The 23,113-nt window shown below is 39.8% G+C and overlaps 1 protein-coding gene across 5 annotated transcripts in view; it reads left to right on the plus strand.

Moving 5' to 3' along the window:
- Positions 1-23,113, plus strand: part of TENM1 (teneurin transmembrane protein 1) — a 947,931-nt gene that overhangs the window by 678,562 nt on the left and 246,256 nt on the right. For all 5 annotated transcript variants that reach the window (XM_089678299.1, XM_089678298.1, XM_089678300.1 and 2 more), the window contains 2 exons: positions 11,023-11,166; positions 14,130-14,379. In XM_089678299.1, coding sequence (XP_089534425.1) covers positions 11,023-11,166; positions 14,130-14,379 — 394 coding nt within the window. The remainder of the gene's footprint in view (positions 1-11,022; positions 11,167-14,129; positions 14,380-23,113) is intronic.

Genomic DNA, 23,113 nt, shown 5'->3' on the forward strand with positions numbered 1-23,113 from the left:
CACAGTCTGTGTTGATTTGGGGAGCCATGTCATCTGCTGGTGTTGGTCCTCTGTGCTTCATTAAGTCCAGAGTCAATGCAGCCGTCTACCAGGAGATTTTGGAGCACTTAATGCTTCCTTCCGCAGACAAGCTTTATGGGGATGCTGACTTCATTTTCCAGCAGGACTTGGCACCTGCCCACACTGCCAAAAGCACCAAAACCTGGTTCAATGACCGTGGGATTACTGTGCTTGATTGGCCAGCAAACTCGCTTGACCTGAACCCCATAGAGAATCTATAGGGCACTGCCAAGAGAAAAATGAGAGACATGAGACTGAACAATGCAGAAGAGATGAAGGCCGCTATTGAAGCATCCTGGTCTCCCATAACACCTCAGCAGTGCCACAGGCTGATAGCTTTCATGCCACGCCGCATTGAGGCAGTAATTGCTGCAAAAGGGGCCCAAACCAAGTACTGAGTACATATGTATGCTTATACTTTTTAGAGGTCCGATATTTTTCTATGTACAATTCTTGTTTTATTGATTGCATATAATATTCAAATTTTCTGAGATTGTGGATTTGGGGTTTTCATGAGCTGTAAGCCATAATCATCACAATTATGAGAAATCACGTCTTGAACTATCTTGCTTTGCATCTAATGAGTCTATCTCATATATTAGTTTCACCTTTTAAGTTGCATTACTGAAATAAATGAACTTTTGCATGATATTCAAATTTTTCAAGTTTCACCTGTATATATGACACTGATATCTGTACGCTGAGCAGCACTCAGTGTACAGATATCAGTATTATATACAGGAAATATCACTCAGTGTACGGATATCAGTGTTATATATAGGGAATAGCACTCAGTGTACGGATATCAGTATTATATAGGGAATAACACTCAATGTATAGTTATCAGTGTAATATATGGGTAATAGCACTTATTAAGTGAGTGTACAGAAAATAGTGTGCAGTCAGTGTATAGAGATCAGTGTTATTATAGGGAATAGCACCTAGTGTATAGATACTGACACACTCAGCCTGACTGGTATAGATTAGAATAAAGCAGAATGCACACATTAAGCTTCTGGGCTGGCGATCACTGACCTGCTGTGCAGTGCACACTGCCGCCTCATCAGCACCAACTTTCTTCCCCCCACAGTGGGGATGTGGACTGTGGCCCTGGTCCTCATCTGAATTCCCCAAGAGGAGAAGTGGCTGGAGTGGCTGCCACTGCCATGGTCTCCATGGCTCCACCATTCCTCTCTCATCCCGGCCAGCACGAGTCCCTCTGATAGTCCTCTCCCAACCCTACATTATTATTATTATATTATTATACAGTATTTATATAGTGCTAAAAGGTTTGCTCGGCGCTGTACATTATTGAACATTAGTGAACTGCTGGCAGGAATCTTAGGCTGTGTCCGGGTCCAATCTGCTTACGCAGACCTGTCATCCGACAGCTCAGCTCAGCTCAACAGGGGATCGGAGAATGGATTAACTGCTGAGCAAAACTGGGTCCAGCCGTTGTGAAAGAGGCCTAACACCTAGTAGCTGATTGACTACTATGCACAGCTGAGCCAGATTCTCTGTGCTCCAGTTTTAGTATAATCTCCCCCATTATGTTACAGAAAAATAGCCAAGTCAAAACAGGAGTTGAATTAAAAACAAAAAAAACTGGAATTTCTTAAAACTCACATAACATGAAAGAAATGATAAAGACAGGCTTGTTGACACTGAATGCTACAAAACTTGTCTTTTAGCAGTAGTGTGAGGAAATCTGACCGTGTTTTGGAGGAATGCTTCTATTTCTGGAAGGCCTTGTGCTTAACATGACCCCCAGCCCTCTATCAGTTTCTTTTATTTGCAATTATTTTCCTTTAGCATCTTCCACCTAATATGAAGGCTGCTACACAGCTATTTATAAGAGACAGGTTACCAGCAATATTCATTATTCTTGGACTTTGTCATATGTAAAATCTGGACCTGGCAGATTTATTGCCCACCTTAATTACAAATTCCTTTAATCATTTATCCTATTTTTAAGTTTCTGTAATGAGCAACTTCTGAAGGTAGAATATGTTCAGTTAAACCATAACCATCTTTTAATATATTCATGAAGACTTCTGTTTAAGAATAATTTTAGCTTTAATTATATTACTTGTCAACATGATTCGCAATTCTGAAAGGAATGGCTGCTTGATCTGTATATTTTTATTAAGCATGTTATGTCTACAGAATTATCAGACTCATTAACTTACATGGTTTTCTGAACACTCAAAGGAAGCCTGCACAGAGTGGAATAGAAGGATGTATTGCTACCCTTTTAGTAAGAAAACTAGTTGTATTTTTGTCTCTGATTTCAGTGTTTCTCCATATCACTGGGGTTGATTTACTAAAAAGATAGGAATTGTTTACTGTGAATATGGTAAACTGTTTAGTTCAGTATCCAATTAGATTCTAAAAATAAATCCTCCTTTTCACCTTTTTACCTCCTCTTGCACATAATGGAGTAATCAAAGTGAACACAGCTTTGTCTTTACTTAAGCAGCTCATATATTATGCAGTTTTCTTTCCTCCCACCATGGGTGGAAGAAAAGAAAATTGTTCAATCCCCCCATCAACATTGAATCCCTCCTGCAGCGCTATTGAGTTCTGTCAGTGGGGAGCTTACCCTGTTGGCATAACACAATGATCACTGCTGAAGGCTGTAGTCACTGGCAGTGAGCACATGAAAAAAAAAAAACAGCCTGCCCATAGATGGATTAAATTGTCACTGGTCCCTGCTATAAAAACACACACTAATGGGTCTATTTAAAAAAAAAGCATGGCTATTCACATCTAGTGAAACTGCAATTCTGTATGAATTAACTGTTTTTTTTATTAACCAAATGTTTTTAGAATAAGGTCAAATAAGAAGTTTTTGGGCATTTTTTTCCTTTTGCTCGATAGTTCTTTGACTATTGTTTTAAGTTTTTCTCTATTCTATAGTAAAATATTAGTTCAAAGGAGACATCTGCCCTTCCTCAAGGCTACAAATGCATAGCTTAAAAATGCATAACCAAATTGTCCCTCTGCGCACTGACGTTTATGCATCCTGAAGGAACCTCCAAAGTCAAAAATAGTAATCAAGATACAGCCAGGATCTGTACAGCTCTCCATTTAACTTGTTTGACCAAGGTCTATGAAACAATCTGCACAACAAAAGCAACAAAAGAGAAGCTCAACCTAGCACAGTAAATCTTTAATATAATGGATTAAAACAATAACATTGCACTCACATGGTTCCAACATATACTATATTGCCAAAAGTATTGAGACACCCCTCCAAATCATTGGACTCAGGTGTTTCAATCACCTCCATGGCCACAGATGTATAAAATCAAGCACCTAGGCATGCAGACTGCTTCTACAAACATCTGTGAAAGAATGGGTCGCTCTCAGGAGCTCAGTGAATTCAAGCGAGGTACCGTGATAGACTTATTGCACAGGTGGCAACCTATCTGTGAAATTTCCTTGCTACTAAATATTCCACGGTCAACTGTAATTCCACGGTCAACTGAAGCAACTGGAAACAACAGCAACTGAGCCGCAAAGTGGTGGGCCACGTAAAATGACAGAGCGGGGTCAACTCATGCTGAAGCGCACAGTGCATAGAAGTCACCAACTGTCTGCAGAGTCAGTAGCTAAAGACCTCTATACTTCATGTGGCCTTTAGATTAGCACAACAGTGTGTAGAGAGCTTCATGGAATGGGTTTCCATGGCCGAGCAGCTGCATCCAAACCTTACATCATCAAATGCAATGCAAAGTGTCAGATGCAGTGGTGTAAAGCACAACACCACTGGACTCTAGAGCAGTGGAGATGTGTTCTCTGGAGTGACGAATGATGCTTCTCTATCTGGCAATCCAATAGACATGTCTTGGTTTGGCGGTTGCCAGGAGAACGTTACTTGCTTGACTGCATTGTGCCAAGTGTAAAGTTTGGTGGAGGGGGGATTATGATGTGAAGTTGTTTTTCAGGGGTTGGGCTTGGCCCCTTAGTTCCAGTAAAGGGAACTCTTCAGGCATCAGCATACCAAGACATTTTGGATAATTTTGTGTTCCCAACTTTGTGGGAACAGTTTTGGGATGGCCCTTTCCTGTTCCAACAGGACTGCGCAAAGCAAGGTCTATAAATACATGGATGAGCAAGTTTGGGGTGGAGGAACTTGACTGGCCTTCACAAAGTTCTGATCTCAACCCAATAGAACACCGAAAACCTTTCGGAGACTGCGAGTTGGGCCTTCTCATCTGACATCAGTGCCTGACCTCACCAATGCGCTTCTGGAAGAATGGTGAAACCTTCCCATTGACACACTCCTAAACCTTGTGGACAGCCTTTCCAGAAGAGTTGAAACTGTTATAGCTGCAAAGGGTGGGTCAACTCAATATTGAACCCTATGGACTAAGATTGGGATGCCTTTAAAGTTCATGTGCGTGTAAAGGCAGGTGTCCTAATACTTTTGGCAATTTAGTGTATATGCAGCGCTAACTCAGTAAATGGTGATCAGATTTGACAGTCCATCTACCACAGCTAGACTACCTGAAACATCAGCTGAATGTCCTGTTTGCAGCCCATGCAGTTTCCTCCATCCATCCATGCTGGCAGCACAGAACACATGAGGCCTCTGGGAAGGACAAGGAGCCCTGCAGTGTGTCAATCAGAGTAGAGCACGTTGCCTGTAGGGGAGAAGGCAGACAGACAATAACACTCACCCTCTGCTATGGCACTAGGTTTACTTTAGGCTAAAGCAGTGTGTTTCAGGGGGGCTGTCACACTTCTGCCACAGCATAGCTTAGCATGCGTCATTTTAGCTTGTCACAGCCTGAATCATTTTCCACATGCTAAGGTGATTTTGGTGAAGCCCTTGCAACACATTCCAGCATGCAGTGGCTCATTTTATGTCCCTAATCCCACCCTCTGTAAAAGCCCTTCCCTTGACTACTGGCAGCAATGTGAGCCAGCTATGGTATGGATTTGGCCCAGGTTTCCACATCAGCCTTACCAAGTTATCCAGCAATTCAGTCATGGGACACAGGATGGCTGCATACCTTCTGCTCCAGAGCAACAGCCTCTGCAATGGTTAAGGTTGTGAGTACCCCATGGATCTCAACACCCTTATGGCAGATGTCATACAGAAGGAAAATGGGATGAGGGGGCAGACCAGCACACACTGTGTGCATGGTGCCTTGTCAAGGTTAATCAGGATTCCTTTCAAAACTCCACACCTTGGTCCTTGGCATCCAGTCAGCTTATAGTCATTGTCCAACTTGTCCATCAGGGTAACATTGCTTTCTGATGAAGATGAGAAGGGGAAGGAAATAAGCAAGTGGAAGATGACTCTTTGGAGTCTGAGAACTCCTCCCAAAAGGATGTTCAGTCACAACCGTTCTGAGCTGAATGAAAGTATTGAGGCTCTGGTAGCTGTTGTTTGAAGCTAGATCTCTCCCCGCCTGCTGGACCCAATGTAAGCAGTATGGGATTACAAGTGCAAGAATCCTACTTGGTCCTTTCCAGTACAATCACTAGTACAGGACAAGGATTGACCGTGGCCAGACAAATTATATATGCCAGAAGGATTGCATAGCAGTACCCAGTGGAGGAAGCCTACCACTAAAAGTGGAAAGTATCTGTGGTGGATCCAGATATTTCCTGCTTCAACAAATCCCTTATGGTTCCCAGTCTTTAAAGACCCAGTGGAAAAAAAGGTTTGAAGGTCCTCTCAAAGACTCTTTTGCTCTGTTGAGCTTGGGCATGAAACAGTTTTCTATGGTTGTTTGTCAAACTCTGGCAGCCTGTGCTAAATGCATGCTTGCAATCCTGGGTCAATCCTAAGTGTTCCAAAAACTGGACCTCCCTCCAGTGGTCATGCTATTGCATAGATGATAAAAATCAAAAATGCAGCACTGGAATTAAAATTGTGAAAATTACCATAAACAGTGCATGTTCATCAAGCTTGTCAGTTCATAGTGTAAATAAATATAAGAAGTCCTGTAATCAAAAGGTACTTCAAAACTGTAGAATTCACAATGATGTGGTAAACTTCTGGCTGTTCCATGAGGTGATAGTACAATAATGCACTTACCAGAAGTACATACAAACTGAGCGTTGTATGTAAATACTCCACATGGACATCAGGATCTGGTCATCAGAATGGCGTCATCTAGGGCTGCAGCAGACTCCCAGGGATGGTGTCACTCACTCAAGGGGGTCATCACAGGCTCACCAGAAGGGTCCAATGCCGTCCAGACTCCTGGGACTCCTCCACCTTGGATGGCTCAGAACATAACGAGCCAGGGAGGCAAAATAGTGCTAATAGCGTGATACCGTTTATTAAAGATCAAAAATATTGTTGCAAACTGTAGAACACTCATATGCAATACAGCAAAAAAGGCTTTTCAGACATAGCCTCACAAATCGATAATCTGGATGAAGTATAGTGTCAAATAAAGGGATTCCCCTGACATGTTTCGTGCAAACCGCACGTTATCAAAGGGCCGGAGGTGCTAAGGTATACCTTTTATGCTAGCGGCTTTGTACTATCATACCAACTTTTTTAATACTATATAAGGTTATATCTATATTTATTTGCGCTCGTTCATTTATACTTATTTTATACTATTGCATAGATGGTTAAGCAGACTCACTGCATCAAAATTCTCATTTGGAACTCATGCCAATACAGATGCCCAGTATGCTCTAGCTGCAAAACTGTTCTACAGAGACAGTTTGCAAGAAGAGTTTAGAAAGAATTTGGTTTGATGGAGAATGACTTTTTGAAAAGTCATTAGACACCTTTATTAAGGAATACACAGGCAGAAAGAGTGGAAATTAGGCCTGCCATATAATCCAATTTTTTCCCTGCATTAACACTTCTTGCAAACTGCAGTGGACAAGCAGTGCTTCAAGTTTGTGGCTCTTTTATTTACCCTGTATAAGGTTTTCTCAAAGGTGCTTGCCCTAATCCTTGTATTGTTCCACTGTCAAGGAAGCCACGTTATTGGATGTCTGGACAACCTTCTCTTGAAGAATCACTCTGCCCCGGCCCCAGTGTGCAGTGGACAACACAAACACATAAGACCTTTATTGGATTCTCAACCTATGGAAGTCTGCTTTGTATCCAGCTACTTGGAGAACTTGAACCTAGTTTTGGACACAGCCCAATCCTGGGGTTTTTTTCCCCAGGAGAGTTGACCCTCTGATCACATCCCTGGACCCAGGCCTCCAAAAAGCTTCCACTGATCCAATTTTGCATGAGGGTACTGAGCTTCATGGTGGATTCGTTTGAGACAGTGATGTTTGCCCAATTTCACTTGGAGATCTGGATTGGATAGAAGGCATTCCAGTGATCTTGGTTGCACCAAATTGGCCCAGAAGGACTTGATACTTGGACATACTCCAGCTCCCAGGAGATACTCCATAGGTACTACCTGATCTACAAGATCTGCTGTATCAAGAACCAGTCTACCATCCTACATTACAGTCACTGGCTTTGATATTGATATTTTCTGGGCTGACCTTACTGGTAAGGTGATTTTTCTCATGGCTCTCATGCCAGCAAGATGGGTCACAGAACCGGTGGCCTTATCCTGTAAAGAGCCTTTCCTAGTTATTCATAAAGACAAGGTGGTTTGGGGTTCACAGGCTTCTTTTCTCCCTAAGGTGGTTTCCTACTTCCACCTTAATTAGGATATCATCCTGCCTTCTCTTCATTCTGCTCAATAACACCCCATTGTTTAGCTGTAGTATGTTCAGTGCTAGTTAATTTTTCAGCCACTGCTTCCTCACAATCGACAGTTTCTCTATTTGTCCTGCCTGCAGGCTATATGCAGTACCTGTGAAACTCCTGCTATATTCTTGTTTGAATTATCTCTATGTTTAAATTGGGATCACGGTACAAGATAAAAGTATGAAACAGTTAAACCGTACAATTCTTTCTCTTTTGCTACTGTATGATTAAGGACTAACAATTTTTTTTAATATACCAGTAAAATTCCTTTTTGGGAGTACAATAAAGGACACCAGACATACTCCCCTTTGTCTTGGCATTTTCCTCTGATTGCTGGCTAGAAAAGTGGAGAATTGTTGGGACTGAGAGGGGTTACATGGGCTGTCAAGACAACATTGTTTGCCAGTGTCCTCACCTAAAGGGGCAGCATTTTGTCTCATGGTCAAGACTTAGGCTGGCCATACAGTATACAATTTTCTTATTCAATTTCCTTTACATTTACCTTATATTATGTAGTGCAAGGGCCTGCCTGATTGCATACAAATTGAAAGTGTTTAGGTTTGACTTCATATTATATGGTTTTTGTAAATTTAAAGGAAAATTGTACAAGAAAATTGTACAATGCATGGCCAGTAAAGGAACATGTGCCTTGTATTGAACTCCAGGAAAAAGATTTTACAGGTAAATTAAAAATCTCTATTTACAGTGCTCACCATGCATTTTCTCTAGCTGGTCAATAAGCACACACATTACTTCCATTAGAATAAGCTAGATGAAAGGCATGCTGAACCTTGACAGCTGTTATGAAAATAATTTCACTGGGCAATACAACTTGCATAACTGTCTGGTGGACAAAGTCTTGGACACTGTGTATGATTGGGAAAGCACAGAAGGCGCCTGTTCTCTTCAGATGAATGCTTAATCGTTATTCTTCTACACCGCAAAATGAATTGATGGGTTATGAAATCTGAAAATGAACGGTAGTCAAGTTATTAATAGAGGATTTGGAAAAAAGCCATGGACAGAATCAATGACTTTTTTTGAGTTAATTCAATTTGGCTGTCTTTTCTGCTAGAGAAGAGCCCAACTTCATTTTGAGACTGTTTTCTGCCACCTCCTGAGTATTCCAGCAAAATGTTTATGGCTCATATCAGTGTGAGAAGCATAAAAAGCTTTTCTTAATACAACCACATTTACAGACTAATTCAATAAAGCACTGAAGAGAGCAAAGAAAGCAACGCTGAATCTAAAGTACAAAGTGCAGTAACCTATAGCAACTGGATTTCATTGTACCAAATGGTAAATGATAAATGGCTACTATGGGTTACTACCACTTACTTTTTGCCTTTTTAAATGAGTCTGTGAAAGTGCATAAATAAGCTATGTACACAAGTGGATGCAATAAAAATAAACCATACATATAGGTAACCGCTTCCTTTTAATTTTCATAACAAATACAACTGGATAAACAATAAAATCCTACTATGTATCTTTTTAGGGTAAAGTAACAAATTTTCAAGCATATTAAAATAGACAGTGGCATGCAAGTTGCTTCAGAATTCTTTAAGAACAGTGTTAAATTAGGAAAGTAGCAATAGGAATTTCAAAGGCTAAGGTCTAGTCTGTATGCACCAATCTCCCATAAATCCCTATGAGTCAGTAAGGAAGTATTTCCCACTTAATAGCCAGATTTGAGGGTAGAAGGGAGCAGGCCAAAGCTCCACCATACTAGTGTTATATTGCATTATAGTTGATATTGCATTATTGAGAATCCCCACATTCTGGGGTCCTCTTTAAAATGGTGCAAAAAAAAAAAAGATAAAAATGGGCCCCCTGCAGGTTTATGCTATAATGTACTAGTCACTTGCACACTATCACATTATGACAGCCTTACCTGTGAAGCAATACCCTCTAGCACTGTGCTGTGCTGCCCGAACCCTTCCATCTTCTCCCAGTCCTGCTCTGTTTGGCCACTTGAATGAACTGAACTCAATGACATCACTCCTGTGCATGCACACAAGAATCACTTAGTCACAGCATAGAGTGGGTGCCATAAATATACCCTGAGCTGCGCATGAGCAGCTCAGCGTACATTACCGCTAACTGATAGGGGTAGGCAGTTATGACAGAAGAGACCATTAGGATCCCTTCTGTCATAAAAACCTTGCTGTCAGTGGATTTTTTTTTTTTTTTTAGTTTTGAGCTAAATACCACTTTAAGAAAGTTGAACCTATGTGCAACACCTTATAACATCTAGGGAACAGTTTTAGATCTGTTTTCTTTTAGGTATTTTCTGCATACACTTCACTTCAGCTGTAAATGAAATTGACTAGAACAGTTGCGGTATTCTCTGGATAGTAGTTCACCCAATATTTTCACCGGAATAGTTTGGTTTGAATCTTGATTTTTAGTTGTTTATAGCAACTCTGTGCTGAATAGTTCGGGTAGAAACAAACTTCCCAGATTGTCCACCTCCTGGGTCCTCCACAGTGCTCAGTGGTTACTCCTGACTACCTCCACATCACTAATGCATCCTGAAGTGATGTGCAGTTTGGTGTGATAAACCATTGAGAACTGTGTGAGGCCCAGAAGACTGATGCTCACAGAGGTGTTTGTTTCCCAGAAGACCTCAGCCAGCATTTTCACTTGAGCAAAGCAGCATTAGATAGTGCGGGAACAGGTAGAGATAAGTATTTTATTAAGTATAGTCTGAAATGATTTATAGGCAAATAAGGAGGTGTTCTGGGTAAACCTACATAAAAAGCCTAAAATAAAAATAACTAAATAGAAGATCTGCAACAATTTCCAAAAAAGCTATCTATTTTATCTTTCCCGACAAGGAATATGATCATTTAATGGCCATTGGTCTGTTCTAGGTTTCCAAATAGGACTGTAAGTGTGCTCTGTAATTGTAAGGAATAATCTGTCCCCTAGTTACTTTGTGCTTTCAGCATTCTCTGAGCTGAAATATGACTTCTCTGTGCTTTAGGCAAACAGTAATAGATGCAATTTCACTTGGTTGCTTTTTCATTTGAAGATAACATGTCTGCTGGCTGAAAAGAAGAAAAATGTTGCAAATTCTTCATAAAGACAAACAGACATCAGTGATTTATATTTGTAATAAACAAATCCTGGAGTCATCAGATCTGAATTGCGAATGATCAAGTTACCTGTAAACTAGATCATATTGTTTGGGATATCAACATGTGTTATAAGAAGGACATGGATTTAAACTGTTATTTCTTTTTCTTTGTTTTATAAAGTATCTGTTGGATATGAGTATGAGTCATGCCCGGATCTTGTGCTATGGGAAAAGAGGACAGTCACCTTGCAGGGCTTTGAGATGGATGCTTCAAACCTTGGAGGGTGGACCTTTAATAAACATCATATATTAAATCCTCAGAATGGTGAGTGCTTATTGGATTAAACCTGAACTTCTGGCAAACAGCTTAATACACAGTTGAAATGAATATATGCAAACTGTTTTGTCTGCTAAAAGATTTATAATTCTGTCCAACTAGCCTTGTAGTACAGTCACTCCTGCCAAATAGACCTCAATAAATGTGCACTTGGAAGTGGTACTTCATATAAAAAAGAGAAAAACTTACTATAAATTACCCAGCAGTCTGTTTTACCAGTCAGCTTAGCTGACCTAATTTAAAAAGTGAATTTGAAAAAGAACGCAGTTACAAAAAATGTGTTAAAAACACACATCGCACACACCAGAAGCTGTTTCTGTAAATGTCTACCAGCTCTGAACTCAAGAGTTGTAAAAAGGCAAAGGAAGGCTCAAACCACCCACACAATCCACAAAAATAAAAATAGATATTGAGTGCACTAGCCCTTTATTTTAAAGGACATCCAAAGTTATTTTTGGTTGCCGTTGGCAAATAGAGTCTTACAATGACTTCTTGTATTTATTCCTATCAGAAAACCCAATTCCTTTCAAGTCCATTGACATTACTATTGCAAAGCCATAAGACGAATTGATTATTCACAGTGCCGAATAAATAAATAATTGAGCATTTCAGCTGTTTTATTAGCACCTGTGGGAAGATGTAAAGACACAAATTACCATCAGCAAAGTTTACCCTTGCATTATAAAAAGAAAGTGGGTTATTTAAACCACCAATAGCCACCCAAACCCAAGATAACAGAGTTAAGCGTGGTTTCTTTTAAAGCGGTACTAAACAATCCCATCCTTTACAGCCAAGGAAGCTGCCATCTTAGCCTCTGATTGATCTGCAGTTACCATGGTGCTTCACATGTGATCAGTAATGACACCAGCCACTTGATGACTTGACAGATCAGTTGAGAGCGCAAGCAATTGTGACAATTATCATTCAATGCATGTCTTTAATGTAATTCTTTTGGGTAACAGTTAAATCAATGGGTTTAATTCCGCTTTAAGACTATCCCCTGCAACCTCTTTATAAATGTTTCCTACAAAGACATTAAAATGTCCTTTTCGCTATTTTTAAATGCATCAGATCCTTTAAAGTATAGCTAGCCACCATAATTTCATGAATTATGTTCATTCTCAGCTGGACTTTTTTTTTCTAAATCCATAAAATGGTTTTTCAAAAAGGTGTCAAGTTGATATTTAATGAAGCTCTCTAAAAGAAGAGATTTTATAGTTAAGTATTGCAGCTATTTGATTAGGTCACAGTCAAGTGTACTATACAGTCACCTTTCTCCACTGCATGTAAGGACTATTTTTCCACTGTTAAAAGACTGTCTTAAAGTAATGTTATAACTTAGTGTCATATTATTATCTGCAGTGCCTGATGTTATAAATTGTTATTACTATAATGTATTCAGAATTTTTAAAGATTTGACCTTCACCAGTCTGCCCCCAAAAGTAGGTGTTTTGACTTTGGAATAGTGCCATAGCATAGTTTAAAAATGAACATATATTACATTTTGATGAAATGGTAGCTATCTTTTTGTGAATTGTTTTTTTTCACTTTATAGAATGTATAGGATATATAGATTCATAAGCTAGTAACATGTTCGTTGCTCTTGGTATTCCACCATAATTTACTGTTAGTCTCCCGTATTTTAATTGACACCTAAAATGTTTATGCCATGATGCTTTACTCCAAGAAAAGCTGTTTCACTTTTTTACTTTACATGCTAAGCTTCAAATAACATATTTACTCTCTAGATAATTTTTTTGCCTTTTTTTATGAAGATTATTGACTCTAGAGGTGTCTTAGTTTTTTTTCTGTAGACCTGGCATGTTTATGAAACATAGTATAGAGAGAGATTTACTTAAACTGGTGTGTGCAAAATCTGGTGCAGCTCTGCATGGAAACCAATCAGCTTCAAGGTTTTATTGTCAAAGCTGAGTTAGAAGCTGATTGGCTACCCTACACAGCTGCACCAGATTCTGAGTGCTTCAGATTTAGTAAATCTCCCCCATAGTTTGCTAGCCATTTTCTAGCGAGATACACCATGTAAAACTCTAAAACATATCAGATTGAGAGATAATCTGTAATAGTGTGAGAAACCCAGCGTGCTCCAATATTTTTATTTCATCTAGGAAAATCCATGCTTAGCTTGAGTTCTCAAGACCACATAATTGGTCAGTGGTGTCAACTATAAAATTGCTGTACCAATAGGGAGACAGGGACATGGACATTTTTAAAGATTCAAGTGTATGTATAGCTAAAACACTTTTACTCTCCCTTTATACCCCAATATGGATTTACTCTCCCTTTATACCCCAATATGGATTTACTCTCCCTATATATCCTTGTGACTGCTAACTCTAAGACAGAGAGTGATGGAAAATCTAAAATGGGACAAATGTACTGGTGACATTTATCTCAGAGGGGAATCCTGCTCACTTTGTAAAAATTTACTTTCTCCTGCTTCAGTTTCTACAGGATAGAAGTGAAATTTCCCCGGGGCACAGACAGTGAAACAATAAACTGATAAGGGTTTTAACCCTTCTCTGCTCTATTCAAACCCCCCAAAATAATGTGTTAATAACAGATACACTTGTAATGTGAAATACACCATAACTGCTACTTTGGTGCAGAAGTCAGAGCAAGCTCCAAATAGATGGTTTTAGATTTGATTAAGCGTCTTGGAAACTGCAGAAATGCTTGTTTAGCCTTTGATACATGACCCATGATTCAATTCCACTTCCGTTTTACAAGCTGGAGTAACATTGCACACTGGATGAACTGTTTTGTGACACTCTTCAAACAACTGATTGGGAAGGATTTTAAAAGAGGAGACATCAACTGGCTCACATGGGATGGGAGCCTTTCACTTTCAGAGAGAAGATGATAACCCCCATTAAAGACATGAGTTGGCAATCTTTATAGCACATTAGTATTCATTTGTGTTCTCTTTTTAGGAATTTTGTACAAAGGAGATGGAGACAATATATTTATATCTCAGCAGCCCTCTGTGATCTCTACGCTAATGGGAAATGGCCAGCAGCGAAACCCCACCTGTTCCTCTTGTAATGGACCTGTTCATAATAACAAACTCTTTGCTCCTGTTGCCATGGCAACTGGACCTGATGGTAGCATCTACGTTGGAGATTTCAATTTTGTGAGAAGAATATATCCATCTGGAAACATCATCAGCATTTTAGAGCTCAGGTATGGTTATAAAATGTCACAAGCTTTTTAAGCTTGAGTATATGTAGCTTGAATAGGTCTCTGGGAATTAGAGAAAAATATGACATATAATGGCAGAGATTTTTGTGTAGTTTTCATAATTCTGAATAACATATCATTTCCATAAGGGAATACTTTATGTGCTAAACAACCAGATTGTAATGCAGTTGTGATTTAACACGTATCTAAGCTCAAAAGCAAAACAATTAACATATTGCAGCTTTCCAGTCCTTAAATATAGTGACTATATCAGGCTTTTATTTCTTTATTCACCTGGTGATTCAGCTAGTACATCCGTAATTTTTCAGCTCTTTTTATCAGACCAAGCTGTCCAGCAAATGTGACAGCTCGAAAGGTGAGACAAAATATTTAACTACCAGGGGGTGATTCAAGTGATCATCTTTTAATCATTTATTTAAAAGCTTTATCCCCAGAAAAATGGTGATTGCTTAAAAAATGTTGGTCTGACTTTTTGTTAGTCAAGTCCATCTACTGTATATGTCCTAGAACATCTAACACTACACTCTCCCCCAGACTGAGAACATTGCTGCTCAAAAGAGACTCTGTTACTCCTCATATAGTGGAGTAATAGAGTTACTGACCTAATCACAAAGTGAATATAAATAAAAAAGAAAAAATGAATGCAGCCACTACATTTAATTCTGTCGCTGCCAGAGCCATATTTGCATTTTTTTATTTTTTTGCACATGTTTAAATCATTTTAGGCCTGAAAAATACACAAACACCCACAAACGTTATATATTTTCTGAAAGCAGACACCCTAGAGAATAAAATATTGGTAGTTCCATTTTTTTATGTCACACGATATTATTGCAAAAGTCTAGGAAATGCAACATTTCAGTAAAAATCACACTAAAGTGAATTTTAGGGCAAACAAACACAATAAATTACCCACATTTTTGGTAAAATGTAAAAGACGAGGTTGTGCTTAGTAAGCAGATACTCAGTATGCCAAACCTTAAATTTGTGTGTGCCTATGAAATTGCATCAAACTTCAGTATCCTGTATTTTCAATAGTGACTCTTCAAAAGCCCCTATAGGTCATCAGTTTAGCTTTACAGAGGGGGTCTGGTTCTAGAATTATTGCTCTCACTCTGGCATGTGTATTTACGTTCGTATGTGTGTATATTTGTGTGGAGGGGCTCAACATTTTTTGGGGAAGGGATGTTTTGTGATTGGGTGTAACTTTATTTTATTTTACTTAATTTTGTTTTTCATCACATAGGGGACACCATGTTCCCTATATGATGATTTGTTTGGTAACAGGTTCTCTCTATTCAGACATGCAAGATCTAAAAGACCATGCATGTCTCCTCTGTATTCCTTTAGATGTATTGCAATGCAAACCGCATTGCAAAACATCTTTCCCCACCTATTCTAGTTGGGAAAGTGACAGCCATGACTCGGAAGTGATGTCATGGATGTCGCTTTCCAAGTCATACAAAGAAGGGAAGGGGAGCATCTCTCTCTCCCCTCCACCCACTGGCACCCACCATGGCTCTCCCCAGGCCCACAGATGGGCAAGCAGAGCCTGATTACATGATGGGACAGCACCCGGGGCAGTGGGGGGCACTGTCGGAGCGGAGCTGCCTGACTGTTTTCAGGAGTCTTCCTGTCAGTTTTATGCACAATTCCTGTGGCAGCAGGTCACTGAGTTCTCACACTTGGAGCTGGCAGGGGACAGATGCAGCATCGCATTGATGCTGCTTCCACCTAGGTAAGTATGATTTTTACAAAAAACAAAAAATAACCTTCAAAATATTAAATGTTTGTTTTTGGGTTAGATGGGTCATTGCAGCAATATTATAATTATTGTCATATAGCTATTAGATCACCGGTGTTGCCATCAGGTTAGTTCTTACCAACTTGCAGGTTCTAGACGTTCCTGCAAAACAACTTCTAGAATTCGGCCATTGGGATTGGCTTTCTAATGATAGCTGATAGTTTTGACAGAACCAGGCAGAATATGAAATATGGATGCTGATTTGTGGTCAGGTTAGGCCAAATGTGACCATATAAAAATACACATAGCAGAAGCCAGAAATCAAGCATGCTGTAATCAAGCGTAACCAATCAGCAGCAATTGACTGCATACAAGTTCGAACTAGCAGCAGGAAATTAGGAGCAAATACCACAGAAAAAACGATTTGTAACCAGCATAGCAGGTGAAACTAGTCACTAGAAGTGTAGAGTAACAGATCAATTTTATATACCCAAGCTACAGTTACAACTAGTTTGATTGAAGTCACTAGTGGACTGTGGGCGATAGGTAGCTGTGCGTGCATCACTACACATGACGTGTGCACTAAATGTCCAGAAGTGCCAAAATTATCTAAAGTGGATGTGGTATCTATATCTGGCAGTGAATCCTGCTGTCATTGTGCCCCAGATGGTTGGATTTGTGTGTGCTCAAGAAACTGCTTTGGTGCTTAGTAAAGATTACCTTGATAAGTCATATGTAAGAGTTTATCTGAAGCATCCCCATACAAAGTGGGCAAACTTACTGGCAGGATAAGGTGAAAATAAAGGAAAAATTAAAACAAATGCACCACTACAATTAAGAAATGATAACCTGCAATATATTCCATTTTACGGTTTAATATTGTTTTAATATATTGCAGCTACCAGTCATTTCTAATACCTTTATTACAAAACGGGGAAAAAAATATTGCAGTAATTGCTAAAAAATGTTAGCTGTAGCTCAGTTTTAATTTGATCTAAATTTAAATCTAAAGTCGATCTAAATCTAAATCTGCTAGTACACCTAACATTAGCCTCTCCATAGATAGACAATGCTACTGTCAAAGGTGGGTTCTGCATAGATGTTTTTAACAAGTTTTAATGAGGTTGTACCTGCTTTCCAATTTGTCACAGAACATGGCTCATGAGTTTCATAATAAACATTCATGCTGGGGAATATACTGAAGCTATAACTTCTCGGCAGGTACAGATCTGTGCTGTAAGACTTATCATCAGTGCTTGGTGGCAGAAAGCAACTGGAACTCCAGGAGAGCTGAAAATCAATAGACAGATAGCATTTGTGACCTTGCTATAATAGGCAGTCATAATGACATTTCTATTTCACTTAACTGATATGTTGAACAAAATTCCCTTTTTCTGCCTGATGTCAAGATATGAATGGCCTTGGGCAGATCCAATAGGTCTTTGGAGCCTCCAGCCCACCTCTCTGTAACACACCACATATGGTAAACAGGCCTTAAAAAAGGGTTAGTATTTTATTTGTTTATGTGCATGTTTACTACTTTATTTACATTACCCAACCCCCTATCCACACACTCAATGTTGATGGGGGAATCATTCCCGCTGAGCTATTGTTTTCTGACAGCAGGGAGCCTTCCCCACCATCAGAATAAACTGATCAGTGCAGCCGGCAGCACTGATCATTCAGGAAAAACCTAACAGGTTGGTAATACAGATGTCAATCAGTAGATTGACTTCTGTACCACAAGCCTGCCCATACGTGAATCAAAATTCAACCAGCTGCTGAACCGAATTAACATCGATCCATATATAATCGCCTTTGAGATCTCAGCTTACCCTTCTAGAATGTGTTTACATTAGAGAGTAGAGGGTTGGAAGCTGCTGTGCCACTGCTGAAAAAACTGTAGCTGCTGATTTTTAAAAAACAGGCACTCACCTGTCCCTCGATCCTGTGGTGTCCTCACACCGGCCTTCCTGTGTCCCTTGCATCTTCAGTGTGGGCATCCGGCATTGACAGCTTTTGGCTTAACAGCTGGGTGCCCACTGTGCATGCGTGGGTAGCGCTGCATTTTGTGAATGGTCCCGTAGTCTTCTGGGACCTGTCATGTGTTTCAGAAGACTACTGTGATGGAGGGAGGGAGGACAACTCCTGTTTCCGATCACCTAGGCCATTTGTAGTCAACCTGCGGCTCTCCAGCTGTTGCAGTACTACAATTTCCATCTTGCCTGCAAGTCATAGCTGTAACTGTCAGTTTTGTAATGTTGCAATGCCTCATGGGAAATGTAGTTCAACAACAGCTAGAGAGCCGCAGGTTGCCTGCCCCTGGCCTAGGCGATCAAAGTGCAAGTGGGAGCGGGTACCTGTCAATCCCCCTCCCCCTGCTCCCCAAAGGTGCCAATCCTTAACGGGGAGCAGGGGACAAAGCATTAAAGCAGAACTTCTCCTTTTGGGTGGAGCGCCACTTTAAGGATTAGTTGTTCCATAGTGTCTGCAGCATTTGAATGTCTATAGCCTGATTAGGGGTTCACTTTAAATTAGTTTTGTTGGATAAAAATCTTTTATACAACAGGGTTAGTGTTGGCAAACTTAGAACACAGATTTTATTTAAACCTGTTTTTTTTGTTATTATTATTCATACTAAATACAGGCTACAAATGTCATACTGTATCAGTATTAAAGATGTAATTTTTGGATACCTAGACATCTCATGCCAACCTTTCAGACGGACTTCGTTTCTGATGAATCTTTGCTTTGGAATTATGTAGCAAAGTAATTTGTACAAGAAAGTACTCATTCTATCCTTCTCAATGCTGCTCAGGAGGTTTATTATGATGGTTCTCTTCAACAAACCTAGTTACAAAGCAGTTGGTGCGCCATTCTATGATATCTGGGCCACACAGTAGCTCCAGAGCACTGACCTTACCACTCCAAGGCTTGTATGTAGGTTAGAAGTCAGAGGGTGACAGCTTCCTGAGGCTTTTCACTCAGGTATTTTAGCTCTCTCAAAAGAGTTCTATACCAGTACAGACAGAAAACAACTTCACTCATGCAGTACATTTGCATTACTGCTCAGTAGACCAAATTACACAACATGAAAATAATTCTAGAATGTGGCTTAATATTTCCAATTTTCCATTATTGGTTTATTAGGATATTACCATTTTTACAGTATGTAATGTTACATGCTCAGCATTTAGAGAACTCTATTAGATTTGTGCCTCTGGTGGTATAGAACTTGTATAAATACTCCTGTGGATACACTGCACTTCTTCAACTAGAACAAACAGCAACAATTAAGTTTCACACAGTCCTGAGATTGTTTTTTATGAATAAACAAATGAATTTGAACTGGTACTAAGCAATGCAATCATTTGTTAATGAAGAGCACTGTTATGGCTGCTGTAACACTAATTTAAAATGATTTGCGGTACACCTTCAAAACAAGATGTTTAATCCAGAAAGTATATCCTGGGGCTAAGTGTCAAAATAAGTAAAATTAGCAGCTGTAACATTGTATGTAGCAGAAGAGAAAGTAATCAGTACTCTGTCAACAGAATGCCTTTGTATCAGTAGTGTTAATGAAACACCAAAGAAAATTCAGTGGAATGCAGCCTGATTAGTGCTTACACTGGATCCAGTCTCTCTATTAGTTTGCAGCTAACAATTATCACTAATCTGGAGCTACTGACAAGGAAATAGTTTGGTTAGAGATAAAAGACCACTGAGGCTAATATCGATCTGTTTCAAGGGGGAACTTTCCTCACTCATCCAGGTGCTTTCTTCCTAAAGGAACACATAGTTTATTCTTTGAAGCCGTACATTGGACTTTAAAGACCAGCTCTAGTCAAAACAATTCATTCCATTTTGAATAGAGCAGACAAGGATCAGAGCCTCTTTCAGGTTTATTGTGGTCTGTGTGTCTATTTGGAAGATTACTGATTAGGACAATAAAATATAACCAATGGGAACAATGACAAAAGCTAATTTTTAGAATGGAATGGTTAGGCCTGGTACACACGGTTAGTTTTTTTCATTCAGTCCATGTGGCTGAACGAAAACAATCTGAGCAGCTCATGAGGAGGTCTCTGTGCTAGCTAATCGATGTTAGTACAGCAATCTCCCCTCTGTGCTATTGAGTTCTGACAGGGGGACCGCCGCCCCACCAGAACACACTGGTCAGTGCTTGCAGCCATTGTCTGAAAGCGCTGATTGGATTCCGACCGGCTGCTGGTTTTCCAGCATGCTTGCTCGACAGATGCCAGTCATGAGATCGGCTTCTGTCAAACAAGAAATTGTACACACGGGTCGAATGTCAGCCGGCATTTACTGCACCGGCTGATTTCGGATGATATTCGGCTCGGATGTACAGGGCTTTAAGCTAACAGTTCAGATTTTTCATTCAGCCCGCTGACTGAACCAATTCCCCCATCCATACAATCAAGGTGAATAGGGGAATCCTCCCTTCTGCACTATTGTATTCTTACAGTTGGGAGACTCCCCACTGTCAGAATACACCGATCAGCACTGCAGCAATTGACTGCAGATTGACTGCAGGTCGATAGATTGACTTCTGTTCAAATGCAGTGGCCACACATGGATCCCAATTTCTATTTCTGGTACAGGTGTCACATAGACAGGAATTGAGACAAAACTCACACAGACAGAAATAAAAACCTGATAGAAAAGTTAATTCTTCTACACTCAATTCAAAACTAAAAAAGTAAGCTTTAAAGAGGCATTGGGGTTGATAAACTAAAATAAAATAGGCCGTTCACTCAAACAGTAAATGCAGTGAAACTCTGCTAGTGTGCATAACTCATACATACTGTATATATACTATAAAACTGATAACGTGTAGCGCTAAACATGTGCGTAATAAATATAAAATTTAATCCAAGACAAAAACAACAGTTATAGTGCATAACACATGTATAAATTAAGAAAATAAAGAAAACACAATTGATGATAATACACGCGACAATTTGTGACCAATTATAAAGTGCTTTCAAACCTAGTATACATAAACATAATCTGTGTTAATTCCCCTTACATTGCAATTTGGGATTAATCTTGAATGGAGAAATCTGTGACCAAATGTATCCAAAAAAGCCCTCAAAATCACAAGTGAATGCCCACACATGTAACTTTAACATCCAGAGGTGTCATTCCCAACGAAGAGATCTATGTGCCTTAGAAGTATCAAACAGCAAGCATATAACCAAGCCAAGCTGCTTATCAGAATGTAGTGACCATCTAACATTAAATGGTCATAGGTGCTTGTGGGGTAATATCTACAACCCTGGCTGCACTCCACTTTTCTCAAAGGAAGGACCTTCAGTTAAAATCTGAACCTTGAATGAACTTTCTTGTATAAATCTGTGTAGGGAAGATAATTTCTAGATCAGGAGAGTTAGTGGCCAGCAGTATCTGCATGAGCTATCAAGATAAGAACTCACACTAAGGTTAGCCATACATAGATGGAAATACAACCCATTCAGCAGGGACTGGTGGACTTCTGTACAATCACCCTGTTGGAAATTTTGCCTCTTTAACAGTGCTGCTGGCAGGGTTGATTAGTGTATTCTGACAGCAGGGAAGCTTGCATGCTGTCAGAATACAAAGACACAGCAGGAGGATTCCCTCATCCACCTCTAATGTGTGCAGGGGAGAATCAAGTCATTTGTTTTCATTCAACCAGCTGTGAATCATCTATGGGCTGCCTAACCCACACGTATGCAAACAAAATGTTTTTTTTTTTATGTGATTGGATCTTCTTTGCAAAGTGAAACTTCGCCACATTTGAAAAGATCTGGGGATAATTCCCTTGCAAAGTAAAACTAGCCTTGCAATGTGAAGTATTTTGTTTTTAGTAAATCAGCTCAACTGGCCACTGAGCACAAAATGTCTTTTCAAAAGGTTCCCCCAAGCCACAAACACTCACATTGCCATCACACCTGCCTCACAGCTCCTTCCTTTTTTGCAGCCAGTGACAATACCCAATCCTTCCAGGTATAGCAGAGCATGTAACCTCTTCCAATGTGACAGTGCTGAGGTCTAGAAGCTAATCGGTAAGCTTGAGCACTGTCATGTGGCAGAGGGAGTCTCCCTAGCGTTCGGCACTGGCCAACAATGAGGAGTGTCAAGGGAGCAATTCCATGGTGAGTATCAAGGGGTTGGACAGCCCCTTTGCAAAGACATTTCAATGAGCAAGGTGTCTTTTTGAAAGAAACCTGTGCTGAGGGAATATAAAGACTGCCATTCGCAAACAATTTTGAATCTGCTAGCTGCCTGGCTGTCATGCTTACCAACCTTGAATAAGTTTCCAGATCAGGTGTGACTTCATTCTAATTTATATTGCTGTTTGCTTGTTCCAGTCAAGGAAGTGTCAAAGTCAGTAGAGGCCAACTAACCAACATTTTCAGAAGGAGGTGAGAAATGGCAGCCTGTATAGTTATTTAATTAGGATTTCTGTAAAGTGTGAAGTGGCTATATACTATACATTATTTTCCATTCCTGGAAATTATAGTAGGATTTGGAAAATAGCACCATTGGCTGTGGGGGACCAAAACCTTCAGCAGACACATTTTGTAGACATCTTTCTGTGTGAGTCCACCAACCATTGAGGATTTTGCCTGATTTTAGTTCTTCAAATAAGAGAGCATTTTGTAAATTATTAGCAACCAATGACATCCTTCAGTCTATCCAATAAACAGTTTGTAATTTATTCTTCAATACATGCAGAGTCTAGTAACCATAGCATGTACAACTAAAGTCAGATCTCTGAAGGATGAAGTCTTGGTTGTTGTGATTTACTGCACTGCGCTATTTGCCTCTCTGAAAATGTTCCATCCAGGAGTTATACATATATCAGGAGTATTGAAAAGTGCATTTTATATAATGTGAATGGATAGAATCCCTCTGTGTAATAGCCTTTCCCCATAGATAATCACACATCTTCAAAGCTCAGGAGGG

This window comes from Staurois parvus, unplaced genomic scaffold (genome assembly GCF_062004578.1).
Source record: "Staurois parvus isolate SC_StPar_1 unplaced genomic scaffold, SC_StPar_1.0 ptg000202l, whole genome shotgun sequence".
Taxonomy (NCBI): Eukaryota; Metazoa; Chordata; class Amphibia; order Anura; family Ranidae; genus Staurois; species Staurois parvus.